At 37.1% G+C, this 15,783-nt stretch overlaps 3 protein-coding genes across 7 annotated transcripts; all 3 read left to right on the top strand.

Moving 5' to 3' along the window:
* Positions 1 to 801: 801 nt before the first annotated feature.
* On the top strand, positions 802 to 2,755 carry LOC104789498 (transmembrane emp24 domain-containing protein p24delta4). Its single transcript, XM_087450689.1, has 4 exons — positions 802 to 1,264; positions 1,956 to 2,168; positions 2,307 to 2,383; positions 2,472 to 2,755. The coding sequence occupies exons 1-4, from the start codon at positions 1,052 to 1,054 to the stop codon at positions 2,614 to 2,616; spliced, it is 648 nt and encodes a 215-aa protein (XP_087306815.1). The 5' UTR covers positions 802 to 1,051; the 3' UTR covers positions 2,617 to 2,755.
* Positions 2,756 to 3,849: 1,094 nt separating this feature from the next.
* On the top strand, positions 3,850 to 12,756 carry LOC104787448 (putative disease resistance protein RPP1). Of its 4 annotated transcripts, none has more exons than XR_015557469.1 (3): positions 3,860 to 4,512; positions 4,628 to 5,088; positions 12,690 to 12,756. XR_015557469.1 is itself a non-coding variant. In XM_010513038.3 (2 exons), the coding sequence occupies exons 1-2, from the start codon at positions 3,992 to 3,994 to the stop codon at positions 4,604 to 4,606; spliced, it is 537 nt and encodes a 178-aa protein (XP_010511340.1). In that variant the 5' UTR covers positions 3,850 to 3,991; the 3' UTR covers positions 4,607 to 9,791. The 4 variants fall into 4 exon arrangements, 2 of the variants coding, with proteins under 2 accessions (XP_010511340.1, XP_010511339.1); XR_015557470.1 differs by having other exon boundaries at positions 3,908 to 4,512; positions 4,591 to 5,088; XM_010513038.3 differs by lacking the exon at positions 12,690 to 12,756 and having other exon boundaries at positions 3,850 to 4,512; positions 4,591 to 9,791.
* LOC104787447 (disease resistance protein TAO1) lies at positions 5,169 to 15,435 on the top strand. 2 transcript variants are annotated; one of them, XM_087450687.1, is made up of 4 exons: positions 8,326 to 12,761; positions 12,861 to 13,056; positions 13,168 to 13,455; positions 13,679 to 15,435. In XM_087450687.1, the coding sequence occupies exons 2-4, from the start codon at positions 12,940 to 12,942 to the stop codon at positions 15,218 to 15,220; spliced, it is 1,947 nt and encodes a 648-aa protein (XP_087306813.1). In that variant the 5' UTR covers positions 8,326 to 12,761; positions 12,861 to 12,939; the 3' UTR covers positions 15,221 to 15,435. The 2 variants fall into 2 exon arrangements, with proteins under 2 accessions (XP_010511338.1, XP_087306813.1); XM_010513036.3 differs by lacking the exons at positions 8,326 to 12,761; positions 12,861 to 13,056 and adding an exon at positions 5,169 to 5,308.
* Positions 15,436 to 15,783: the final 348 nt, after the last annotated feature.

Genomic DNA, 15,783 nt, shown 5'->3' with positions numbered 1-15,783 from the left:
TTGAACATAAGAATGGCATCGGTCAGTTTTGGTGACGCTTTGAGCAATGAGATAGGGCCCTCTGTTAGTTGCTCTCGATTCTGAAACTACTTTCCAAAACAAAAAGGGGGAAAGAGCTTTCTTCATTTCTGAGACTTGAAATCTATAAGACGGCCAAGCTTTTGGTCTGTTGATAGCATTGACCAGGATCGATTCTTCTAGACCAAAAATGATCCGAGAAAATCTGTGGCTAGCCATGCTTTCTGCTGCCCACATAAAACATACCAGATATGCTTCTGTCCAGGAGTTGAAATATCTTAACTCATCTATAATTTGTAATTACTACAAAATGAATGGATTACTTCAAAAACAAGAAGTATCAAAGTAACTAATACTCCCTCGTTTCAAATTAGTTGTCGTGTAAGTTTTTTCACACATACTGTATTATTTTTTACTTCTAATTAATGTAACGTATCAATATCATCATCAACTAATGAACTAAAAATATAAGAATATAATCGAAAAGCTTGTTAAAAAATCTGTTTTGAAAACATGAAATGACAAAAACTTAAAACAAAAATTAACTTCTTAAACAACAACTATTTTTAAATGATTGGTAGTGTAGCTTTTAAAGTTGTTAGGACTTTAAAAGCTTTTAGGAAACTTTTACAACCAAAAGTTTTGCCAATCAAACTTTAACTATATTGAATCATTAACAAATCTAAAAATCTTTAGCAACTCAAAATTTTATTTATTTTGTTCTATGCTAATGTAATATTTTAAAAACTCACAATATATTACATTTAAAACACACACATAACACAACCAAAATTTCTACCATTCATTTCACAACAACCCCTATATGTGATCAAATTATGCTATCTAGTCTATCAAATTATCAAAAATTAATAAATTATTTAAACCAATTTTTATCAAACCGGTTTTTAATTTTAAGGATCCGGAAACAACAAGATCTGAGAGACTTGAGAAGTAGAGAGCGATCTCGACGAAATACACAAATCGGGGGAAAAAGTTCAAAATAAGAAAAAAAAAAAAAAAAAAAAAAAGCTCGATGAAGAAGAAGATGAATCGTAGCTTTCCGACGACGCTCATACTCTCAGCTCTAATTATCTTCCTATCACCGATCTGTGAAGCCGTGTGGCTTACCATACCTCACACCGGATCAAAATGCGTCTCCGAAGAGATACAAAGCAACATCGTCGTTTTAGCTGATTACCTCGTTATCTCCGATGAACATTCAGTCTTCCCTACTGTCTCCATTAAGGTAAGAACTATTTTGGATCCGAATCGTTTTTGGTTTCTTCGCCTTGTCCTGTAGATTTGGAAATCTGGAACTTTCTAAATTTGTCAATAGTTACCACATTTGGATTTTGGGTATAGCATTGATTGAAGCATTGATGCTCGAGTGCATTCAATGTTACAGATGAGTAGCTGATTCATAGAATTGAAGATTGTTTTGTGAATGTGATAAAGAGTAATAGATTTTGGGACAATGGTAAGAGGTCGTTGTTATGTATACTCAGTTTTGGATCTTAAGCACTGATTCAGATCTAATTGAATGGCTTGGTGTGTTATGGAGTTGGTGTTACTACAAGTTCTCTATTTGCTTCCAAAGATGTGATCTTGTTGACTTCCTATGGAAATGTTTATGTAATCTTATCTAAAATCCAACTCTCCCTAATAGTTTCTTAGTTAGATTGTAGCCATTGACTCTACTGCGGCTACGACATTGCTTGATAGATTGGTGTAGAAACTAGAAAGTTTACTCACATGTGTGTTATGTCAACACATTTCTAGTAACGCTCATATGTTTGTTGACATATGACCTCAAGTTTTTGTGGAAAACTTAAACACATGTGTTATGGAGACGTCAGACGTGTACAAATTACATGCCTTATAGGTTGTTGAGGGATTGAAGAGGAAAATGACCAGAAATTTCTATGTTGTAATTGCAGGTTACAGCACCTTATGGCAGCGTTTTGCACCACAAGGAAAACACAACGAATGGTCAGTTTGCGTTTACAACCCAAGAATCAGGAACCTACTTGGCGTGTTTTGAGGCCGATGGCAATAGTCATGGTAACAAAGATTTTAGCATCAACCTTGACTGGAAAACCGGAATCGCAGCCAAGGATTGGGACTCCATTGCTAGAAAAGAGAAGATCGAGGTCAGCTTTCTACTTTTCATGTCTCTGAGATAATAGTCTTCAAATTACTTAAAAAGTCTTTCACAACACATCGATGAATAGGCTGTGCAACAAAGTTAGTCTCTCTATATGACACCCGATTATGCCTTCAATCCGTAGGGTGTGGAGCTGGAGCTTAAGAAACTTGAAGGTGCAGTTGAGGCTATCCATGAAAATCTAATTTACCTCAGAAACAAGTAAAAGCTTTAACTAAGTGCTACATTCTTTGAAGATACTGAAAAGAAATAGAAATAATAACACATTCTATTGTTTTCGCAATTGCAGAGAGGCAGAAATGAGGATTGTGAGCGAAAAAACAAACTCGAGAGTGGCATGGTATAGTATAATGTCGCTGGGGATATGCATTGTGGTCTCTGGTTTACAGATATTGTACTTGAAGCAATACTTTGAAAAGAAGAAGCTTATTTAGATCATGGATTAGTTTCTTGTTGAAGAATATTACTACTAGAACCAAACACTTTCCTCTGTTTTCTTTCTCTTACTCTCTTTGGAACTTGTAGTGTAAAATTTTGTTCACTTATTTAACTTGTAATTTGTCTCTTTCTACATAGACTTTATTAACTAGACTCTAATTATAAGAATCTGAACTAAAACTCATTTGATAAAAATCAAACTAAGTTTCTTTAGAATTTTTGACTTTTTGTAAGGATGATGAATGCATTCGAGTAAATATGAAATTTTCATACAGCAACAAGGATGAATGCAATCGAATAAAATTAAACTTACTGTGCTGTAAGATGTCTGGCTATAAACTCCTGGTGGTACGCGTGTGTATTGAATTGCAAACTATGAACATTCACAGACAGAGTTGTGACTTGAGAAAAACAGAGCACTCTGTTGGTATGAAATCTCATAGTATAAACAGAGGACTGTGTGAAAAACAAAAAAAAAATCTGAAGAAATCAAACCTTCGTGCACGAAATTTTAAAACACATTGTTGTATTATTTGGAATATAAAAGGCAAAGCCTTTATATATTTTTTTATCTGACAACATTGATGAAATAAGGAGATTTCTTGGGACGCAAGATATAACTGTGTTCTTTGCTCAGCTAGGTCAATATCACACCATTTATTCACCTTCTCAATGTGTCTCCTATTGTTCATTAAAAAACACTAAACACAACATTGAATCTTTATACTCTTTGGATTTTTTCATAAAACGACATGAATATATGTCCTCCATACGAAACAGTTGAGGTATCTAGTCGGCGGATGTGAAGTAGAACCGTGTATTATGTGTGAACTTAGATTAGTCTATGGAACCTTTTTTTGCTCTGACTGAGTCCAAACATTGAACTCACTGCTTCGAAACTCAATATGTGTGAACTTCGAATTTTGATGGAGACTTTCACTGAAATTGTTTGCGTATTTCATTACTATTTCCTTCTTAGACCTAGAGTACCACAACCATTTGCCGATTGTTATTACTTTTTCTACAAGTGAGAGACTTGAAAGAGACGGTAGGGTATGTCTTCTTCTATGAACTATACAAAGAAATTTCGGTTGAAAATTGAAGGACCAATTAAATTTCTGAGAGGAAATATCAGAGAAATTGCAAGAATGGTGGAACCTACAAACTACTAGACAGCTAAGACTGTGAAAATATAAACTTTATTTTACAGTAAGCTTAAGTTATCTCTTATCCAAAATTGTGTGAACCATCTGAGTCAATGGAGTCAACGTTCTAAGTCATTGCACATACAAAGTCTCTTTGTTAGTCCATACTTCCCACATAGCTCTATTATTAAGATCTCTGATCTCAAATCTTCTCTCTATCGCAGTAATGGCTTCTTCTTCTTCTTCTTCTTCTTCTTCTTCTTCTTTATCTCTTTCATTTACTTCATCTTCTTTGTCACCAACCTGGGAACACGATGTCTTTCCGAGCTTCCACGGGGAAGATGTACGAAAATCCTTTCTCAGCCACGTTCTCAAGGAATTTAAAAAGAAAGCAATCAAATTTTTTCTTGATAACGAGATGAAGAGAGGCGAGTTCATTGGTCCTGTACTCAAACAGGCGATCAGAGGATCTAAGATTGCTGTTGTCTTGCTCTCCAAGAATTATGCTTCTTCGTTGTGGTGTCTTGACGAATTGGTGGAGATCATGAAGTACAAAAAAGAGTTGGGTCAAACGGTGGTGATTACCATTTTCTATGAAGTAGATCCAACTGATGTAAAGAAGCAGAAGGGAGACTTTGGGAAGGTCTTCAAAAAAACTTGTAAAGGCAAAGGCAAGGAGAAGGTTCAGACATGGAGGAAAGCTTTGGAGGATGTGGCCACAATCGCAGGTTACCATTCAAGAAACTGGTTCGTGTTCTTGACTTTAATTTCATTTGCTTTAATTTTTTTAATATTTCTAACACATCAAACTATAAATCTTTGTAGCATTGGAACTGTATAAGTTGATCTTCCTCTTTGTTAGGGATGATGAAGCAACCATGATTGAAGACATCGCCGCTTATATTTCGAACAAGCTTAATCACTTGACACCATCACGTGATTTTGACCGTTTAATTGGGATGGAAGCTCATATGAGAAGGATGCATCAGTTTCTACGCCCTGATTTGGATGAAGTGAGGATGATTGGTATTTGGGGTCCGCCCGGGATTGGGAAGACCACCATCGCCAGGTTTCTGTTTAACCAACTCTCCGGGAGTTTCCAAAATAGCGCATTCATCGTGAATATCAGAGTAAACTATCCAAGACCTTGTCTTGATGAGTACAATGCAAAATTGAAACTACAAGGAGAAATGTTGTCTCAGATGATAGACCAGAAAGATATCGTGATTTCTCATTTAGGAGTTTGGTCCTAGAAGTCGGATTATCATCACAACAGAAGATACAAGACTTTTGAAGGCACACGGGATCGAGCATATATACAAGGTGAATTTTCCGTCAAATGATGAGGCTCTTCAAATGTTCTGCATGTATGCTTTTTAAAAAAAGACCCCTGAAGATGGTTTCAATGAACTTGCTCGTGAAATTACATACCTTGTGGGTGAACTTCCTTTAGCACTAGAGGTTATTGGATCCCACTTTCGAGGATTGTCCAAGGAGCAGTGGTCAATGGAAGTATCAAGGTTAAGGACTAACCTTCATGAAGGTATTGAGAGCATTTTGAAGTTCAGTTATGATGCTTTAAGTGCTGAAGATAAATATTTATTCCTCCATATGAAAGAATGAGATTCGTGTTATATCTACAGACTTGTATGACAGATATGTATGAGCGATGCTTAACAGAGAGATGAAAGGATAGTGAAGAGACGACACAAGAGATTTGTTAACGGGGTTCGGATAACCTACATCCCCGGGACCAAGTCCAGAATCATTCACTAGAATAAGAATGCAAAAGTCACATTTGCCAATGGTATCTAGCACACACTTGTGCCTACCACTCTTATCTACATGAACTAAAGGAACCACCACTCTTTGTCTTTTCCGACGAGTGTGAACCTCTACAAAAACCACCAACAGATTCTCTATCTTGTCGGTGGGACAACACCACACACAACATGTGTGCTTTTCTCAATTTTAGGTCTAGGGTGCGTAAGCTTCTCTTTGCTACCACCTCTTCCTTTTATACCTTTTAGAGTTCTCCACAAACCCTAGATTCCACAAGCTTCTTCCTCTTGTCTTTTGGGTAAAAGCTTGTTCTCTTTTTGTCAACTTGACCCATGCTTTTGTTCCTGTTGTACCTAACACAAGCATGCGTCTCTGACACAGCCGTTCCACTGTTTGCTGCAACTTGACGCTTTTCTGCTCTGTTGCACTACACAACCTCTTCACGATTCATCTCTTGTTTCCAGCTCTGTAGCACTACACAGCCGCTACAAGTTGTCTGCTCTGTTTTCATCTCTGTTGCACTTCAAGTTTACTCAACTGCTAAACAAACTTCTGCTAAGTTGTATGATGCAGCTGATACCTTCTTTCTGCTCTGTTGCACTTTCAGAGTTACTCAACTGCTAATGGAAGACTTGTTCTCATGAGCTTAAAGCATGATTGTTTGAGCTCTCACTTCTTGGATCTTCTCACTAAGACTCCAAGGTTCAACACGTCACTTCATTCCATGTGACTTTACCTTGAGCTGTCTTGGCTGTGGTAGATTCTCTATCTGAGGAATTACTGCGTCTGTGTCTGTAGCTGGTTACACATGCTCCAACTTGATCAATGCTTCTGTTTCTCAACATATGTTTGTGTCTGACTTGTTAACTGCAACGTTCACTGCATTTGTGTCTGTACTTTCGGTTGTATCAGGTTTACCCATTGCTTCTTGATCATCTCTCTTGATTCTTATAACCAGTAACAAGACCAATATATCTTCAATCTCTCCCTTTGTTACTGAGTTATAGAACTCAAGCTTTCTCTATTCTTGCACTTGATGATCTTCAAGCTTTCATGATGTAACTGAAACTTTGGCATCTTCATTACATTGAGAGGATTCTGTCATTGTGATCTTCTCTCTTCTGTTTCAATAGTTATTCCTTTACGCCTTGTTGTCAATCTTACAATTCTGTCAACACAGTGTATCTTCAATCTCTCCCTTGTTGACTGAGTTGTAGGACTGACAAACGTTGATTATCTGCAACCTCTAGATATCATGTTCTTGTTTCTTTTGGCATATGTATTTCAAACAACTTCAATCTCGGTCAACACAAAAATCGATCTCTCCCTTGTTGACTGAGTTGAAGGACTCTAGCTCTCCCTTAATCATAACCCATCAAGCTCCTGATGTTGACTTGATCACATCTTCAGTGAATATCAAATACCTCCAAGTGTTGCATGCAACCACGACATAGCATAGCAACAACAACAACTAGCATATGGGAGTAATTCAGAGAGTCTCCCTTTAAAGCTCAGTTTGATATTCAACTTCATACGATGAACCAACTTGTCATCATCAAACCTTGGACTTGACATTAATACCATCTTCTGCATTTATCAAACATCTTCAAGTTGTGACAGCAGCAATGACACAAGCATAGCAGCCCCAACAACTATCAAATGGGAGTAAATACAAGAACTCTCCCTTTTTAGCGCAGTTTGATACTCAAGCAATCAATGGCACTAACTCATCCTGCAAGGCAACCATAAAAACTCCCCCTGCTTGAGTGCATAACTAAGGTAAAAAATAACAGATATCAAGAGCATAGTCCAATAAGGAACTCATTAAGCAAATATTGATCCTCCTCTTGCTTTGATGTTAAGAGTCTGCTCAGACTTGCCTGAACACTGCAGAAAATTCACACATACCAAAATCATAAAACCAGAACATGATATCAGCCATCAAACCAATGACAATGATGACTTGGTTACAATGACACAGATGAGAGTAGCTCAGAACTAGTTAACCCATCTTCAGAAATGTACCGCTGTCGCCAATAGGATCAGGATCAAAGCCTGCCGTACGCACAGAACAGCTAATTTCTGAAGACAAAAACACAAATCAGTACTGAGCCGAGAACACTTCCTTGAGAACACAATTGTCAAACATCTTAAAATCCCCTTTGAACCTCATGAATCTTAACTTGATCAGAACCTCTTAGTACTAGCAATCATTGTGCTTCATTTTGAAGTTCAGCCTTTGAACAATGGAAACTAACATGATCATCAAACTTAATACCTTTGTAGTCACAGCGGAAACATAGACAATTCTCTCGAACCATGATGATCTTGTGAAATGTAGCACTGACTGAATAGCCTCAGCTTTTGCAGACTTGCTTGCTCAAGTAGCCTTGATTTAGAGCTGTTTCCATTTTTGCAAATATAGGCTTCAAAACGCTCTTCTTTACTAAGTCAGATCAGATATCCAGATATTGTACTTCATGAAGTAGAGGTCTCTTCCATATCAACTAGTTACAATACAGAACACACCTATGCTTTTCTTGAAACTCCTCCTAAACCTCAAGCAATATACCAAACCAGAGATTGGGTATAAAACCGCACGCACACAACAGTTTCTTGCAACACCGAACAAGACATCATGACCATAATATCAACCACATGTGCACACCGACTTTAACCAGAAAACTATATTTCAGCTTAAGAGCAACGTTGAGATAAATCCAGATGAACATACCTTGAGCCAACCTTTGAACGACATCTTGTGATCCCAACTGTGAACCAATTAATAAGACAGATGATTGCAGCTTCTGTAGCAGTTGTTATCTCAGTATTTGGAACGTATTTCTTCAAAAACACATAAGAAGGAACTCATATAAAATCCTCAGATTTTTAAAACCTGGAGCAGCAACAACTTCTTGAATTTCAAAAGCGATGTCCCAACTTTCACTAACAAGACACTTCAGCTTCCTGGGTTACAACTTAACCGGTGTTACTCAAAGCTGAGTATTCTACCTCAAATTGATCCCGACCAACATCTCCTTGCAGATGTCACTTAAGCTAACCTTGCAGAACTGAACCGGAGTTACACAACTCTGAGTATTCTACCTCAGATTGATCCCGACCATCTTATACTACTAGTGAAAGTGAATCCTTCTCTTGAAATTTAATAATCCAGCGCTCTTACTCTTCTCTTCTAACACCCAAATGTCTTCTTGAATATTCTGCAACAACTTACTTGAAAACAATCCCAACCAATACAAGGCACAACTGAGAACAAAACCAATAACAACTGATATGAGCTTCAAGGACATTCCTCACTAAAACCTTAAACCTCCAAGACCCATAAGAATTTTCAACAGAAACAAATGTGTTTCACATATCCATAGTAACACTTCTCTCGTGACACTAACTCCCAGCAGAGATTAATTCCTTGTAAACATATTCCATCACGCAGAAGATTTTACATATATTGACATACGTTTGAGGTAGTGACATAGAGGTGAATGTCTGCCTTGACCACTTCAGACTTTGGTGCAAGATATTCACCTTCAGATCAGATGACTTTCCACACTTCTTCACAATTAACTTCGTCTTACTCACTGATGGATCTTAATACTTTGATTGTGATTACCTGACCTAGGAACATTAAGAACACCTGTTTCTTTTTCCAACCATGAGGTCTTGAACTGAGCTTCTTCTCCTGCCTTGATGCAGAGCATATACGAAATAACAAAACAGCCTAGAAAAATTCAAAATGTTGTGGGATGATCAAGCACAGCAATATGAAGCCACGGGAGAAAGCGGATCACAATTTGGGTTTGTGGATTGAAAGTTAAGACCAAAATCCAAAGCAGATCCAAACTGCTAAAACCCTGCGAACAGCTAAATTTGAGAACAGTTTCCTATCAAATGACACAGAATCAGAAGGAGAACTTTATATCATTGGGAAGATCCTGCTTTCAAAATTCCAAAACATCCTTCAATACAGAAATCCGAGGTATACAGCGAAGTCAAACGCAGAGGCAAAGTCAGACAAGAACCCAGCTTCATGAGCCTGCAACTCCATCAAACTCATAACTTCTTCATATCTTCTTCTTTTAACATTATGAGTTTGTTTTTCTCCCCCATGTTGATTATGTGTTTCAACCAAAAACTGTTCCATAGGAAACACACAATCAACATAGACTCATCTGTTTGCAGACTTCAAAGACCTTGATATATCTATCATAAAAAATTCTTCACCATTTCTTGATCCACGACACAAACGAAGCAGCAACTCAACCCATAAACTTTTGCAACTTGGTCGCAAGATCAACATCAGAGATACAAAGCCACATGTGAAAGCATATCATGGTTTGGGGTTACGGTTTGGAAGTTATGACCAAATCCCCAAAACATATCCAGAAGATAACTCTGCAAACAACCAACTTTAAAAGCAGATTCCAATAATATCACAGAGAACCAGAATGAGATCTTTATGTCCTTGAGAAGATCTCATTTCCAATTTTTCAAAAGATCTGCCAGCACTAGAAACCAAGATCTGAAGTCAAAGGAAAATGTAGAAGAAGAACACATACCAGAGACACCACAATTTCCTTGATGTATGAAATTATAACACGACTGCAGATCTCAGTATCTAAAAAAAATATTTCATTTGATCTCTTCTCAAAAGCCAGCAACATTCATAAGACCCATAATCCAAATGATTATCCTTTGATGATACTTCCCTTTCTTGTGATCTCAACCAATCAATATGACCTCAAGTCTTCTTCTTTAGCTAGGAGCATCTTTGATAGGCTGAGACAAACCTCTACAAAACAACTCATGCAATTCAGCCCTTCCCTGATCACTTCTTCACCATACTGTTTCTATCTCCATTAGATCGCAACACTCCACGAGCTTCTTCAAGAATACATACAGGCTCAAACTGAACCCAAACATGTGGCTGATGTCGAACTCCACAGTCACCTGCAGCTTTGACCTATCTTCACCATTTTCTGTAATGGGCTTAGATATAATACCACACTAGGCCTTTGCACAGTTACCAGAAACCCAACATAACACAAGACCACACAAGATCAATTCCTCATCTTTCTTAAGAGGCATCAGCGACAAACTTCAACATTAGTGAGGATCAAGCTTCATTCCTCACACAAGCTCTTCTTCACTTCCATAGACACCCAGATTCAGAGATCATAATTCTTTGCCGAGAATCACTTCCTTTCTGTTGCTTCCAGCTTCTTGTGACAACACACAGACAACGGAGAATCTCTGAGCATCAACAAATCCTTTATTAATTTCATGGCAAACACCAAACTGGAGCAGAAGACTCTCGTTGACTTGTTGATTTTTTAAAACCAGATCCACACGTGGTAAAAAACCTTCACATGCCCAACACCTTAAAACAACTCCTTGTGGGCTTTTATTGGGCCTGATTTACGAATTTAGATGAAAGCCGACCAAAAACACAAAATACCCATGTGAGAAAACCTTTCTCCTTTCTTCGACTACAATTTCTCACGGCACGAGAACCAAGACATCTTGAAGATGACACTGAAAAATCCGATGAACTGTACAGACAACTTCGGGCGAGTTTGAAAACAGATCCGCCGTCGTCATCTTTCTCTCATCTCTTTGTTCTTCATTTTCACCAACCTGGATAGAACCCATCACTTGATTTTCTCCAAATAAGATCATAGCTCTTCTTCCTCATCTAGACACATCTCAGGATCTAACCTTTTAGAGACAATATAATCTCAAATCGGTTTCCTGCTCTGATACCAATTGAAAGAATGAGATTCGTGCTAGATCTACAGACTTGTATGACAGATATGTATGAGCGATGCTTAACAGAGAGATGAAAGGATAGTGAAGAGACGACACAAGAGATTTGTTAACGGGGTTCGGATAACCTACATCCCCAGGACCAAGTCCAGAATCATTCACTAGAATAAGAACGCAAAAGTCACATTTGCCAATGGTATCTAGCACACACTTGTGCCTACCACTCTTATCTACATGAACTAAAGGAACCACCACTCTTTGTCTTTTCCGACGAGTGTGAACCTCTACAAAAACCACCAACAGATTCTCTATCTTGTCGGTGGGACAACACCACACACAACATGTGTGCTTCTCTCAATTTTAGGTTTAGGGTGCGTAAGCTTCTCTTTGCTACCACCTCTTCCTTTTATACCTCTTAGAGTTCTCCACAAACCCTAGATTCCACAAGCTTCTTCCTCTTGTCTTTTGGGTAAAAGCTTGTTCTCTTTTTGTCAACTTGACCCATGCTTTTGTTCCTGTCGTACCTAACACAAGCATGCTTCTCTGACACAGCCGTTCCACTGGTTGCTGCAACTTGACGCTTTTCTGCTTTGTTGCACTACACAACCTCTTCACGATTCATCTCTTGTTTCCAGCTCTGTAGCACTACACAGCCACTACAAGTTGTCTGCTCTGTTTTCATCTCTGTTGCACTTCAAGTTTACTCAACTGCTAAACAAACTTCTGCTAAGTTGTATGATGCAGCTGATACCTTCTTTCTGCTCTGTTGCACTTTCAGAGTTACTCAACTGCTAATGGAAGACTTGTTCTCATGAGCTTAAAGCATGATTGTTTGAGCTCTCACTTCTTGGATCTTCTCACTAAGACTCCAAGGTTCAACAGTCACTTCATTCCATGTGACTTTACATTGAGCTGTCTTGGCTGTGGTAGATTCTCTGATTCTCTATCTGAGGAATTACTGCGTCTGTGTCTGTAGCTGGTTACACATGCTCCAACTTGATCAATGCTTATGTTTCTCAACATATGTTTGTGTCTGACTTGTTAACTGCAACGTTCACTGCATCTGTGTCTGTACTTTCGGTTGTATCAGGTTTACCCATTGCTTCTTGATCATCTCTCTTGATTCTTATAACCAGTAACAAGACCAATATATCTTCAATCTCTCCCTTTGTTACTGAGTTATAGAACTCAAGCTTTCTCTATTCTTGCACTTGATGATCTTCAAGCTTTCATGATGTAACTGAAACTTTGGCATCTTCATTACATTGATAGGATTCTGTCATTGTGATCTTCTCTCTTCTGTTTCAATAGTTATTCCTTTACGCCTTGTTGTCAATCTTACAATTCTGTCAACACAGTGTATCTTCACCATATAGCTTGCTTTTTCAACCATATGAATTTGGAGGAAGTTGAAGAATATCTTGCTGAAAGTTTCGACCATGTTTGTTGATAAACCTAATAAGATAAAAAAAAAAAAGAAAAAAAAAAGAAAAAAAAAAAAAAAAAAAAAAAAAAAAAAAAAAAAAAAGTTTCGACCATGTCAAGCAAAGGCTTCACGTGTTAGATGAAAAGTCACTCATATCTATTCAATATAATAAGTATATAAGGATGCATAAGATGTTGGCCCAACTAGGTAAAACTATTGTCCAATCTGGTGAGCTTCGACACCGCCAGTTTTTGCTTGATCGTAAAGATATATGTGAAGCATTGATTGATAGTACAACAGTAAGTTTTGCCTTTTGGTCTTTCGTTGCACTGCTTTTTTTTTAGTTTGGTTTTTTTTTTTTTTTTTTTTTTGGTTATCATCTCTAATTATTTTTGGGTCTTTTATTCCAGATGACTATAAGTGTTGTAGGCATATACTCCAAGTATCAGTTAAATATAACTGAGAAAGCTTTTGAAAGGATGTCTAATCTCCAGTTCTTAAGAGTACTCAAACATAATGATGATCATCAAAACATTATATCTTCTCTGGGAGCTCTGAGCTTTACATCTCCAAATCTACGGTTGCTAGATTGGTCGTATTTTCCGATGACATGTTTGCATTTTACCAATAACCTGGAGTTCCTTGTCGAATTCAACATGGTTAACAGCAAACTTGAGAAGCTGTGGGACGGAACTAAAGTAAGTCATTTAAATTTCTTTGTAAGAATTTACGTTTTTTATCTTGTTTTGAATATATAACATCCTTTCTTGTGCAAGTTAACTTAAGAGATTATATATATGTACCTTGCCACTACGTGTTTAGCATGGTAGAGTATTTTTTTTACGTGTTCTTTTCTTGTGTTCACTTGATAGGTGTATATATTACATTATCGTGTATTTTTTTCTTTATTTGTGTGTACAGCTACTTCGAAATCTCAAGCGTATAAGTTTAGAAAATTCTAAGAACCTGGAGGAGCTTCCTAACCTCTCAACAGCCACTAATCTCAAAAAATTACAACTCAGTGGATGCTCAAGTCTGGTGGAGCTCCCTTCCTCTATTGGAAATACAACTAATCTCGAGAAATTAAATCTTAGTGGTTGTTCAAGTCTGGTGGAGCTCCCTTCCTCTATTGGGAATTCAACTAATCTAAAAGAATTAGATCTTTATGGATGCTCAAGACTAGTGGAGCTCCCTCCCTTCATTGGGAATGCAACTAATCTAAAAGAATTAGATCTTTATGGATGTTCAAGACTAGTGGAGCTCCCTTCCTCTATTGGGAATGCAACTATTCTCGAGAAATTAAATCTTGGTGGCTGTTCAAGTCTAGTGGAGCTACCTTCCTCTATTGGGAATGCAAATCTCACGAAATTAAATTTTAGGGGATGCTCAAGTCTGGTGAAGGTCCCTTCCTCGATTGTGAATGCAACTAATCTAAAAGAATTAGATCTTGATGGATGCTCAAGTCTGATGGAGCTCCCTTCCTTTATTGGGAATGTAACTAATCTCGAGAAATTAAATCTTTGTGGTTGTTTAAGTCTGGTGGAGCTTCCTTCCTCTATTGGAAACCTAACTAATCTGGAGAAATTAAATCTGAGTGGTTGTTCACGTCTTCTGGAGCTGCCTTTCACTATTGGTAATTTAACTTATCTCAAAAAATTATTTCTTAGTGAATGCTCAAGTCTGGTGGAGCTGCCTTACTCTATTGGAAATTTAGATGATCTCCGCAGATTATATCTTAATGGATGCTCAAGTTTGATGGAGCTCCCTTCATCTATTGAGAATGCAACTGAACTCGTAGTTTTGAATCTCAATGCTTGCTCAAGTCTGGTATCACTCCCACAACTTCCAGAATCCATACTAGTCCTATATGCAGAAAATTGTGAGTCTCTAGAGAAACTAGATTGCTACTTTTGCATTCCATATATTTCTCTCCAGTTCGTTAACTGCTTCAAACTAAATAAAGAAGCAAGAGATCTCATCCTCCAAAGATCAAATCTTGAATCAGCGGTCTTACCCGGTGGAGAAATACCTGCATGCTTCACTTACAGAGCTAATGTGAGTTCCATAACAGTGAAGTTGAATCAAAAGCCTCTTCCTATAACACAATTTAAGGTTTGCATCTTGTTTGACAAAAAGGGCGAAAATGAAGCTAAGAATATGGGAGAGATAACAGTGTCTTGTACCAATACGTCAAAGCAGAATTCTCACACTGCTCGTATATTAAATGGTCTCTACGTATGTCCAGTTTTAACGGAGCATTTGTACATATTCGAATTTGAAGTATGGGAGCTGACTTCCACCGAGCTTATTTTTAAGTTCGAGCTCTACGGAGATGATTTTCGGAAAACCTGGAAGATAAAAAAATGCGGAATAATCCACCTCGAGCATGACGTTTTTATAGATTATGGCGGCTTAAGAAAAGACATCCCTTTCCACAAGAAAATAAAATATCGCTTAGGATGAAGATGACGATCGGATCCGATTTCCAATGTTTAGAAAATATATTTGCAACTTACATATATAACATGTATAAGTGTTACATGTGATTTTTATGTAATATTTGTGATTTTTATGTAATTTCTAATTACATTGAGAATTCTAATCTGAGTTGTAAAATCATTTGTAAATCTTTGTGGCCCTTCAACTTAAAATTTTATATGTATAATAAGTTTGGACTATAAGTGCTTTTGAATGCTTGTTACCAATTTTTGCTAGTCATTTTTTATTTTAATCATAATTATAAAACTCGAATAATGTAACTCTTATATATATATATATATATATTAAAAACAGAAATCCATCACTTTAAAAAAAACCAAAATGTTTTCTTTATAAATCTAATTGAAATCTAATAGATCAAAATTTAAATCTAAATCAATTCTAATACTTTATAAATCCATACCCCCAATATCTAAATTATAACATAAAATGAAATCAAATTACCAAAATTTATCAAAGAAAAAAGGGGAAAATTTCTCATTGGCTATTCTTAAATGGCAAAGATTGTCATTAGTTTATTATCCACC

Source organism: Camelina sativa, chromosome 5, assembly GCF_030686135.1.
Source record: "Camelina sativa cultivar CO46 ecotype springtype chromosome 5, ASM3068613v1".
NCBI lineage: Eukaryota > Viridiplantae > Streptophyta > Magnoliopsida > Brassicales > Brassicaceae > Camelina > Camelina sativa.
The sequence above is the reverse complement of the archived record's forward strand: the minus strand, read 5'-3'. Positions and strand labels throughout refer to the sequence as shown.

Bases quoted from the DNA above. Each gene is read 5' to 3' on its own strand.
- LOC104789498 (XM_087450689.1), top strand. From the start codon at position 1,052: ATGAAGAAGAAGATGAATCGTAGCTTTCCGACGACGCTCATACTCTCA. The intron at 2,169-2,306 runs GTCAGCTTTCTA...TTCAATCCGTAG, and splicing joins CTAGAAAAGAGAAGATCGAG to GGTGTGGAGCTGGAGCTTAA. The intron at 2,384-2,471 runs GTAAAAGCTTTA...TCGCAATTGCAG, and splicing joins CTAATTTACCTCAGAAACAA to AGAGGCAGAAATGAGGATTG.
- LOC104787448 (XM_010513037.3), top strand. From the start codon at position 3,992: ATGGCTTCTTCTTCTTCTTCTTCTTCTTCTTCTTCTTCTTTATCTCTT. The intron at 4,513-4,627 runs GTTCGTGTTCTT...CCTCTTTGTTAG, and splicing joins GGTTACCATTCAAGAAACTG to GGATGATGAAGCAACCATGA.
- LOC104787447 (XM_087450687.1), top strand. From the start codon at position 12,940: ATGCATAAGATGTTGGCCCAACTAGGTAAAACTATTGTCCAATCTGGT. The intron at 13,057-13,167 runs GTAAGTTTTGCC...CTTTTATTCCAG, and splicing joins CATTGATTGATAGTACAACA to ATGACTATAAGTGTTGTAGG. The intron at 13,456-13,678 runs GTAAGTCATTTA...TTGTGTGTACAG, and splicing joins AGCTGTGGGACGGAACTAAA to CTACTTCGAAATCTCAAGCG.